The 11,791-nt window shown below is 38.4% G+C and overlaps 1 protein-coding gene across 5 annotated transcripts; it reads left to right on the forward strand.

Moving 5' to 3' along the window:
* Positions 1 to 3,814: 3,814 nt before the first annotated feature.
* Positions 3,815 to 10,277, forward strand: ATG101 (autophagy related 101). Of its 5 annotated transcripts, none has more exons than XM_058172844.1 (3): positions 3,815 to 3,950; positions 6,588 to 6,847; positions 9,089 to 10,277. In XM_058172844.1, the coding sequence occupies exons 2-3, from the start codon at positions 6,596 to 6,598 to the stop codon at positions 9,491 to 9,493; spliced, it is 657 nt and encodes a 218-aa protein (XP_058028827.1). In that variant the 5' UTR covers positions 3,815 to 3,950; positions 6,588 to 6,595; the 3' UTR covers positions 9,494 to 10,277. The 5 variants fall into 5 exon arrangements, with proteins under 5 accessions (XP_058028827.1, XP_058028828.1, XP_058028826.1 ...); XM_058172845.1 differs by having other exon boundaries at positions 3,932 to 4,062; XM_058172843.1 differs by lacking the exon at positions 3,815 to 3,950 and adding an exon at positions 4,614 to 4,915.
* The last annotated feature ends 1,514 nt before the right edge of the window (positions 10,278 to 11,791 follow it).

Raw genomic sequence — 11,791 nt, forward strand, 5'->3', positions numbered from 1 at the left:
GCTTAATCTAATGAGCACTCATAAAGATAAGATTTATTGCTGATATCTGGCTTCACGATCCATGTTTTCCTGTAGCTCAAGCACATTCTCTTCTGACATTAAAAAGGGAGGAAGGAAGGCTAGGAATCAAAGTAGCAGAAGCAATTACAAGAATGGAAAGATTCCTCTCAACATTTGAGGAGTTTTAAAAAAATCTGAAGAAAAGGTTACGGTTTTTATTATTAAACAAGCCAGTCTTTACAGCTGCACAATTCTGGGATTAACTCAAATAGTTAAATTCAGTTGTGGCCTTAGATCTGTAATATACTGAATATACAACGAGCTATGCCAAAATGTAGCTTGTTTTTAGTTTAGCATGTAATGTACACCCAGCTACCAGTGAGAATGTTTTATTTAGTAAACCATATTTAAACAATGTTGTATGAGATTAGCCACTTTTCCTCAGCCTGAAGTAGAATGAAAAGAATCATATACACTGCCTGCACATTTGGAGAAAAGGTAGCCTAAAACAGAATACAAGAGATTACTATATAGAAGTTCTTAATGCATTTTTTCAGCATTTCCATAGCAATTTCAGACAAATAGAAATGAAGTAACCCTATGACTAATCAAGTTTTCATAAATGTCAGAAACAAGTAAGCTACATTTATAACTATCAGCAGCAGAGACAATTTTAAAATCTGTTTGCCATCATGAGTCATTTACCTTTTCAATAATTTTATTGAAATATATTCCATAAAAGAGGCAATTAGAAACACCATTAGTAGAATAGTTCCATTCTCTAACTGCCTAAGGGAGGAAAAAAAAGTCTTGCAGTAAGGCATGAGAAGGAGGTCCTCAAACATTGGGGGTGGGGACTTTGGATCAGCTATTAGAAAGGGGCGAGGGAGGGAAGAATCCAAAATCTCAAGAGCCGAGTTGAAAAATAAAAGCTGGATCAGCTATCACTTTTAGTAGTTCACTTCCACCAGATTCAGAGTAGGTTATCTTTTTATTTTAGTCCCCAATAATTAGTTTTAGTCTGCCTTTAAAAATTGTGGAATTGAACCCTTATATATACATGTTCTTATGTCTTTTGGGGGGAAAGACATGTGCATATAAAAACACCTTTCAAAACGCTTTGATAGTCTTTTTAATTCTAATTATTTTGTAAATAGCTCAACCTTTGATGGCTGAAAGGGATTACATTTTTACAAATATGGTAAAATTTATGTAAATAAAATTGTGCGTACCAGACGTGAACCCTAAAAAACTGGACTGAACCAAAGTCTTTTGCCAGCAAAAGACACCTTACTGTACATAACTTTTATTACCAAAAAGAAAAAAAACACCTGAAAAACATGGCTACAATACAAAGGCACCTTATTTGTAATGTTGGTTTAGCGTCTAGATTTTGTATTTATATATTGACCGCTTGTAAATAATTTTTATTCTTTTATATTTATATAGGTAGTCCTCGAGTTACGACAATAGAACTCAACATTTCTGTTGCAAATTTTGCCCCATTTAGTGACTTTTCTTGCCGACAGTTGTTAAATGAATCATTGGAGTTATTAAGGTAGTAACATGGTGCTTAAGTGAATCTGGCTTCCCCATTAACGTTGCTTTTCAGGCAGCAAAAGGCCTGACCTGGGACACTGCAACCATCGTAAATAGGAGTCAGTTTGCCAAGCATCCAATTTTGATCATGGGGATTCTGCAACAGTCGTAAATGTGAAAATGTGCTGGGAATATTTAACACGAAATACAGTAAAAAAAATAGGAAACCTAATTCTACATATATATATTTTACAAGATTCTACATATACATATTTTACAATACATATTCTACATATACATATTTTATTCTACATATACATATTCTACATATATTCTACATATATATATATATATATATATATATATATATATATATATATATATATATATATATATATATATATATATATATATATATATATATATATAGGTCTTTGGTTGTTCGGGTTTTCTCCGTGTAAAATTGGAAGTGTCTTGGCGGCGTTTCGTGAAGTCTCATTCGTCATCTTCAGGCTTCAGCCGTGCTTCTGGGAGCAATGCTTAGGCTTCAGCCGTGCTTCTGCTCCCAGAAGCACGGCTGAAGCCTGAAGATGACGAATGAGACTTCGCCGAAACGTCACCAAGACACTTCCACCTTACACGGGAGAAAACCCAACAACCAAAGACCTATATACAAACACCGTGAAAACCTCAGAAAATATATATATATATATATATATATATGTATTTATATATATATATATATATAGATATATATATATATATATATATATATATATATGTAGGTCTTTGGTTATATATATATATACACACACACACATATACATATACATATTCTACATATACATATTTTACAAGAAGAATTCTCCACTCCTCCGAATACAACAAAATACCTTATGCCACCAGACTTGAAATCCTGGGTTTAGAAAATTTAGAACTCCGCTGCCTTCAACAGGACCTGTGTTTAACTCAAAGAATCATCTATTGCAATGTTCTTCCTGTTGAAAACTTCTTCAGCTTCAATCACAACAATACAAGAGCAAACAATAGATTTAAACTTAACTGTTAACGGCTTCAATCTTGATTGCAGAAAATATGACTACTGTAACAGAGTTGTTAATGCTTGGAACATATTACCTGACTCTGTGGTCTCTTCTCAAAATCCCAAAATCTTTAACAAAAAACTATCTACTATTGACCTCACCCCATTCCTAAGGGACGTGCATAAGAGCACAAACGTGCCTACCGTTCCGTCCTATTGTTCCTCTTCATTATATCCAATTAATACAGTTATTACATACATGCTCATATATATGCTTATATATTATATAGTTATTTCATGTTAATGCTTATATACACTGTTATGACAAAAATAAAATAAAAAATAAAAACAGCTGCTAGAATAGCATACGCACAGAAGTGGAAAAACGAGAACATACCAACGGAAGAGGAGGTGAATAAGAAAATCCTGGACTGTGCTGAGATGGCTAAACTAACAAAGGAGTTAAAAGAAAAAGAAGAGTCGGAATATTACATGGTATGGAACAAATTGTATAATTGGCTAGAGACTAGAAATACTGGATGACGAAAAAAGGTGAAAAGCTTATATATACATGTATATAAAATGGCAATGTATGAAAGAAAATGAATAGTTAGAAGGATAGAAAGGAGAGAAGATAAAAAGAAACAAGAGAATGGGACAAAGAAGAAAAGTATAATTAAACAAAATGAGGGGGAATAAAGATGTAAATATGAGATTAAGGAAACGAAGCTGATGTAAAGAAGGAATATATGCTTTATGCCAATGTATGTTATGTGTTGTTCTTTCTTGTTAAAAAAATGTGAAACTTGGCCATAAGTCCCTTTTTTCAGGGTTTTTTTGGTAACTTTCAACTTGTCACTGTTGTATGTCGAGGCCAACTTGTATTGTACGCCGCTGAGTCATTACTTCTTTGAGTTGGGAGACCTTGTAAAACTTGAAATGAAGGAAGATGGAATCAAGAGAGGCAATAAAGACCACCTCGCAAAGCATTGCTGGAAAAAAAAAAGAAAAAAGAAACGGCTGAAGGACAAACGAACAGCAACCGGGCAGGCGCCGTTTTTATTCAAAAACACCAAACATTCACCATCGAGCGAACCTCCGCCCACAGGCAGAGCGTCGCACCCACCGACTTCAGGATTGTCGCTTCGCGCAGCTTCCACTTTTTGGCCGCCTCTTCCGGTACGCTGCGCTTGAATGACGTATTGTCCTGAACTGGGGGGGCGCATGCGCATTTGCGGCCGCGGCCTACATAGTTCCGGTTGGTATATATTACCGGTAGGTACAGTAGTCAAATGTCGTTGATGAGGTAACGACGGACGTAAAACTATGGCAAACCAGCTGTTGGCTCTCCAGTAATAAGAATGAAGACGTAAGTCTCGGCGGTCACGCCTTGTTCCGAGAAATAATTTAATTTGCCGTACTAGAGACCTGCTAATAAACGATGCCTTCTCAACAGTCAGCTTGAACCGTCAGCTTACAAGGTGTGGGAAAAATGCAAAGCTTTTGCCGGGGAGGAAGTCGGTCCAGGGAAATCGGACTAAAAGGGACGATCGGGGTTTATTAATGTAAAAGAAACAGGCAGATGCAGCTTTTTTCCCCTCCCTTCCTCTGCTTCTCCGCCGTTATTAATTTTTTATAGGTATTTTGGGGCTATTCTGAAGTTTTCTGGACGGAAAAAAGAAGATGCATCTTGTTACGCAACCTCTCAGGGTATGAAACAAAAACAAATGAATAAAACACTCCCCACAAGCATCTCGTGTTTTTTTAAAAAACCAATGATATAAAATACCAACAAAAATAAGCTTTCTTTTTTTTTAACTAGTTAGAAAGCCATCGCCAAACTTTCAAACCTCGACTGCATTAGCGCCCTAACCATCTATGGCAGGGGTCTCCAACCTTGGCCACTTGAAGACTTGTGGACTTCAACTCCCAGAATCCCTCAGCCAGCTTTGCTGGCTGAGGAATTCTGGGAGTTGAAGTCCACAAGTCTTCAAGTGGCCAAGGTTGGAGACCCCTGCTCTGTGGAGTTACTTAGGCTATATTCTTTACAGGAATAATTCCATTTCTCACACCATCACCTCTCCCATTTGAAGTGGGGGGGCAGCAAAGGGCGAAACCGGTGATTCTGAAACCCGGAAGTTTGACCCTTCGCGGTGGCGTCTGTGGTTTTGCTTTCTTGGACCGTACCAAGAGCGGAGGGGGAGGCGGAGAAGGCTATCCGCAATTTTCTATTTTGAAAAGCCCGGAAAGAGTTAAAAGCCTTTATGTAAATGAAATTCAGGCGTTTCTCCCGACGGACCGGCGGGCGGGCAGAAGCGACCTTGGCCAAGAAGAGTAAGTACTTCGGGCTCGCCCTTGAGGATGGTTTTTCAAATCCCTCTCTCTCATGTTGTCTTAGTTGGGCCGATCCGAAGATTAAGTTGCTTGTGTAGGGGAGCACCCAGATCTGGGACAGGTGAGTGGCCAGCTGTTATTCCCACCGGGCGCCCCCCTGCCTCTTTATGCCCCCCCTCCCATCTCCCAGGAGGCGCGAGCCCTTGTCCGGTCGGTTGCCTTAGTTACCGAGGGCCTCCTCCTCCTCCTCCTCCCTCTCCCCTTGAAGAAAGCCTAAGGAGTGTTTTGGTCACAGCACTGCGGAAGTCACAAAAGGTTCTACCACCCCACCACTCCTCTCAAAGCTGCGTTAGGAACAAAACATGTCCTTTTCTCTGGTGGGGTTCAAAAGCCCAGCGTGGTGTATTGGCGAAAAGAGATTCAAATATGTGGGTTTAAATGTCCCAGCCAATCAGGTCATTCGGAAATAATTCAAAAATAAAAAGTGACCTCATGTAGGTGGGTACATGAGGACGAAAGAACGTCCTTACTTTTGTTGTTGGGTCAATGGGTGCAATTTACTGGCATATTTTTTTTTCAAGTTACAGTGCCGCTGGGTTGAGGACTACAGTATTATATCCCTATGGTGCTTTTTCAAAAGGCAACTGGACTTCTTTTTTTTCCCTTGAAGCAGGGGTGAAATCCAGCAGGTTCTGACAGGTTCTGGAGAACCGGTAGCGGAAATTTTGAGTAGTTCGGAGAACCGGCAAATACCCCCCCTGGCTGGACCCAGAGTGGGGTGGAATGGAGTTTTTGCAATATCCTTCCTCCAGGAGTGGGGAGGGAATGGGGACTTTGCAGTATCCTTCCCTTGGAGTGGGGTGGGAATGGAGATTTTGCAGTACCCTTCCCCTGCCACGTCCACCAAGCCACGTCCACAGAACCGGTAGTAAAAAAAATTGGATTTCACCACTGCTTTGAAGACATTTAGCTTCTCATCCAAGAAGCTTCTTCAGTTCTTGGATGAGAAGTGAAAAGACTTTAAAGAACGAAAAGGAAGTCCAGTTGCCTTTTGGAAAAAAACACCTTTGGGACAACCGTGACCTGGATGACTCCATAGATGTTGAAGACTAGTGCATCTTTCAAAATTCTTGGGAAATAATGGGATTCTTTTTTGTTTGGTGATCCGTTTCAATCTCTTGCACTTGATGGCATAAGATACTGGGTTGTTATCATTTGGGGCTCTATTACTGATTTTGTTTCCAAAGAATTCCTATTGATTGAAAATGAAAAGTAACTGTTTAAATCGGTTTGAGGAATAAACCGAACCTTTCTAGCATTGTTGTTTTGGACTGTCTCACTTTTCAGAATTTTTAATTTTTAAAACATCTGTGAAATTTAAAACTGATTTTAATTTGCCTTAGAGTGCTTCTTCGTAATTTATTCAATATCAGCATTTTTATTAGAACTTTGTAGTTCCAGAAAACCAGGACAATTTGAACCAGTTCTGAAGTGATTGAAGTTTAATACGACAGCCATGCAACTCAGAACAGTTGTAAAATCCTCAAAATGGCCTGTTTCATGCTGTACTTTAGAACAGTTTGGAAGCAGACATTTTCCACCTGCTCGTATGTATCTTCTATAGATGCTACAGTTTTCCAGTCTGCTCATGTAGCTTGTTTTTCCTTTGCAGAAATCACAATGAACTGCCGTTCAGAGGTGCTGGAGATATCAGTTGAAGGTCGCCAGATTGAAGAAGCTATGCTGGCACTTTTGCACACCATATTACTTCATCGCAGCACAGGGAAATTCCATTACAAGAAAGAAGGAACCTATTCAATTGGAACAGTTGGCACACAAGATGTTGATTGTGACTTCATTGATTTCACCTATGTGAGGGTTTCTTCTGAGGAACTTGATCGTGCACTGAGAAAGGCAGTTGGAGAATTCAAGGTAGGCCCACTCCTTGTAGCAACATATTTATAGTTTTCTGGTTCTAGAAAACGCTCCACATCTATTACATATACCAAACTAAGCCATGAGAAGCACCTTGTTTGCATCATTGAAGCCATAAGAACTGAAACTCATCCCAAAAAATCTGACAGATCCTTGGACAAATAGTAGTCTGTCATGCCACATTAGACTGATTTTGTCCTTGAAGTATCTAACTGACATGTCCAACAACTATGATTTTTTTTCATATAATTCATATATGAGCCAGACCCCTGAATTCCTTGCATCACTCAAAAAGGTTCCACTGGTGCCGAGGGTATACAACAGAAGGAGAAAAAAAAATCATCCAATATTGTCACAGTATAGACTCAATAATGAGTTCTTACTAGCATCCAATGAGATTCAAGATGAGTTTTCTTCTACTTGTGTTTCATAGTCTTCTTCCAACTGCCTGCTTTGCCCTCAGTCGAGATGTATACAAGGGTCTGAATGGGCTCTGCACTGGGAAGAGGAGATTGAAGAGCAATTGTTTCAGCTGCTGTCATCATCTCCATAGCCAAATATTTGACAGGGATCATGGAAAATGCTTCAGAGCCTTCTGGAAGCCATTGGAATCTATCATCTTCTAAGACAATAGAGTTCCTCACCCCTGCAGTGAAAAATAATCTCTGCAAGCTTCATTTTCAATAGAAAATAATACATGACAGAAGAACAGATATAAACACAGCCCCCTTTTCAAACCACTATCCACTTGCCCACTACGAAAAAAAAATCCAGAGTGTGACTTGCTATTTGTGTTGGAGCAGTAACAAGTTAAAACAGACTCAACATTAACAAGAGTTATGACATTTTGAGTGGCTCCTGTAAGGCAGTCCCAGTTTAAATACAGAAGTCATCTAGAAACAATATTCTAGAAGTCCTACACATCAAATATGAAACCATCTCTAACAGTTCAGGCAGAGAGCATCCCGATCAGCAGAATGAACAGTACCAGCAGAAACTCCCATTTGAAATGTACAATACAAAATGCAAAAATTGCTATTTGAATAGATGGGAGGGGGGAGAGAGAACTTTAAGGAGAGAGAATTCTTTAAAGAACTTTCAATTTATATGCATTAACACCTATGATCACAATTTCAATATTATGTTAGGAGTATCATTATTGAAGAATGTGCATATCGCTAAAGTTCTGTGGATATTATCATTTACAGCTTTCCACTGCAAAAGTACATCATGGTCAATAATCATTTTATAAATGACTACTTTTATAAGGCACTTATTCTTGGCTATATCGTTTGTTACATTAACAATCTTTTCTTCCTCTTCTGCTGCCATGAAAATAAATCTACTATAGAGCATACATCTGACGAAAGTCTTGGTCCACGTGAAAGGTTATGCCATAATAAATACATTATCTTTAAAGTGGCATCACAAGATACTTTATACTGCTGCAGGCTAAATGGCTATTGTTCAAAAAAGTGTTAATATTTCTATCTTTTTTTCAGTAAATTGGTAACTGCTTTTTTCCCCGCCCCTAGATAACAATTTTGAGTTGCCACTTCTTTATCTGTATAAAAGCTGTAATTCATCTAAGTCACATGACTAGATCTGAGATATATATACATACATACAGTGGTCATTAAGTTTCTTTTATAGGTATTTTTTGTTCCAAACCAGAACTAAATGCTGGAAACTGGCAAAAAATGTTGCAAAATGTCATGTGATTGCAGGAGGCTGCAAATGTCCATAAAGATGAGCTGGTTTCCAAGTGTCCAAAATGCAATCATGAGTATGAGTGTGTGTGTGTGTGTGTGTGTGGGTGTGTGTGTGTGGGTGTGTGTGTGTGTGTTGCTGTTATAACTTCAAAAATAGATTATAAGTCTGGAGAAGTCCATTGTAACTTCAAAGGGTTGTTAAATGACCAGTTGTAAATTGAGGTCTACCTGTATAAGAAATGGGTATTGAGAAAATAGTTTATAATTGAAACTATTCCCATGTATTAAGACCTATATTAAGGACTCTTCTTCAGGACTTTTTATTAGAGGGTAGCATATGAAAACAAAATTGTCTTTGTGTCATTAGTGAGATTTCAGTTTTGGAATATTTTCTCTACAGAAAAAGAAAACATCAGAGCATAGCATAACTTTGTTCCAAGTAAATATTCATAAGATTTTATTATAAATATACTGAAAATGTACAATTATTTCAATGAAACATGTGATAATACTTTTTTCCCCCCAGGACGCATTGCGAAACTCAGGCAGTGATGGGATGGGCCAAATTTCCCTGGAGTTTTATCAAAAGAAGAAATCACGCTGGCCTTTCTCAGATGAGTGCATCCCTTGGGAAGTTTGGACGGTCAAGGTAAATGTAGTGAGTCTGGCTAATGAACAGGAACGACAGATATGTCGTGAAAAGGTAGGTGAGAAACTTTGTGAAAAGATTATCAACATTGTAGAAGTGATGAACCGACATGAGTACCTGCCCAAGATGCCTACCCAGTCAGAGGTGGATAACGTCTTTGATACAGGGCTGAGGGATGTCCAGCCCTACTTATACAAGATTTCTTACCAGATCACTGACTCACTTGGGACCTCAGTCACCACCACCATGCGTCGCCTCATCAAGGACACCCTGGCACTCTGATGTCCAGGATATCATGGACCAGACACTTTTGAAAAGCAACACAAGCAATTGGTTTTCTGCTCTTACCTAGCTCCAGAGCACCACATCCATCATTCTTGGAAATTTTTAGATTCTTGACATCCATACATCCTGTTCTCATTCACTAACTGTTACAGGTCGAGGCTAGAATTAGCTTGTCCACTAGTTCATCATATCCCAACTTCTTTCAATTGCAATAGAGAATGGAAACCAAGTCCTCTTCATGTCCTTTTCTGTTAAACTAAATTCCATTAGATGAACTACAGTGTGTCAATGGGAAAAGATGGCTTGCATGCTTCATAAGTATTTTGGTAACACCTAATATGCATAAGATAATACCAACATTTGCATTACCAATGAGCCGTCAACTAAAATGTAAACTAGATGCCCTGATTTCTTGATTTTGAGATCTTCTACAAGGCTGCCAAGGCTGAGGTTATTTTTCTTGGCAAAAAGTGTGCCTTTCTTTCCTGATTACCTAATTGTTAGCTCATCTCTGGCTTTGGAATAATTAAAACTGTTAATGGGACATTTTTGCTTCTAGGTGCATGTCTTCAGGGTGGGCGTGTTTAAGGGTTTCAAGCCTTCCCTCTTTTTTGTAAATGAAAATTACAAAAAGGACCCATTCTACCATACTTATTTTTCAGTAGAGTTTGAAATCTGTAGCCTGTATTTCTAGAGAAAGAAAATTCATGTTTTGTATATATTTTACCAGTGTAATATTATATGTATAAAATAATCTGAGAATAAAAAGAAAATTCCTGTCTTTTGTGTCATAACTTTCTACAATACGAAGTAGCTTTGAATTAATCTATACCCAAAGAGGTCTAAATTATTCCAACTTGTTTAACTTTAGTAGATAATCATTGAAATCAATTTCAATCCTGATTTCAATGTTGAATTCAGTTATGCTTCCTGATTTGTTTTTGAGTTTCATTTGGCAGAAGTAAAGCTTGGAAATGCCATGGAAATTCACAGGATGAATTTGAGTTATTCTCTGTCCCAAGCTAGCTTTCTTATTGAGACATAGTAATATAAAACCAGATATATATCCGGGATTTCTGATAATTAAGAAGAATATCAAGATTTATTTCCCACTAAAAATGTGGCTTGTGAATGTTGTAGATATTGTAATCCAAATAACATATACTTACATTATAATGAGGCAAACTGTTAACAACCCCTTGCTTATCTAGGTACATACATTGTAGAAGCATGTTTCTCATTTGCACAAAATTGCATTAATAGTGCCGAAATTAAATCTTAATCAGTGGGTTTAGGAAATTATGTTTACCTTTCTGGACAACATGTGGCAGGCATGGCTGAAATATGCCTGGGGAAATTAAACCCCCTGCTTAGATTTACCCCTAGTTATTTAATCCATTGAAATAGTGAGTTCTAATGATATATTAGAGAGCCATTTTGGATTAGTGGTTAAGCCATCAGGCTGGAAAAAAGGACAGCCTGAGTTCTAGTCCCACCTTAGCACAAAGCCATCAGGGCGATCTTGGGTCAGTGACTTTCCCTCAACCCTAAGGAGGCAATGGCAAACCATTCTGAAAAATCTTGCCAAGAAAACTGCAGAGACTTGTCCAGGAAGAATCAAATATGATGGAACGGAAGGGGAAGGGGGAAAAAGTGAGATAAATCATTACTTCACCCAGTAAATGGACAATTAAATGATAATACACGAAACCCTTATAGTTTTGCAAAGTTACTAACTGGTATAAGGAATATTCCTCAAATTATCATGGAAGACCAAATGTCAGTTTCAAGGTGGAAAGGAAAGCAGGATGCACTGGTTTGTCCTATACTTTCAAGTATGGTTTATCCTCTAAATCAGGGGTGTGAAACTCCATTTCATTGAGGGATGCATCAGGGTTATGTTTGACTTCAAAGAATGGGGGAGGGCTGGTCATGGTGGGTGTTTGACACAGGCTCAAGATGTGCTTTTTCCCTTCTTTCTTTCCACAATACTCCCCAGCCTCCAGAAGCATTCTGCCATCCAAAAACAGGCCGCACGGAGGCACCGCAGCCCGTTTTGGCCAGCCAGAGGCCCCGCGGGCCAGATTTAAGCATGCCATAGGCTAGATCTGGCACTCTGGGCCTTCAGTTTGACATCCCTGCTGTAAATTGATCCCAAAATGCAGCTGTTAGGTATGTGTTTTGCTATAGCATTAAAGTGAACCCCCAATCTTAAAAACTCAAGAAATCAGTACTGTGTGTATAATTTTACAGAAAAGTGTTAAAATTTTTTGGAGGTTTTCAAGGGGAGATTGG

Source organism: Ahaetulla prasina, chromosome 2 (genome assembly GCF_028640845.1).
Source record: "Ahaetulla prasina isolate Xishuangbanna chromosome 2, ASM2864084v1, whole genome shotgun sequence".
Lineage (NCBI taxonomy): Eukaryota > Metazoa > Chordata > Lepidosauria > Squamata > Colubridae > Ahaetulla > Ahaetulla prasina.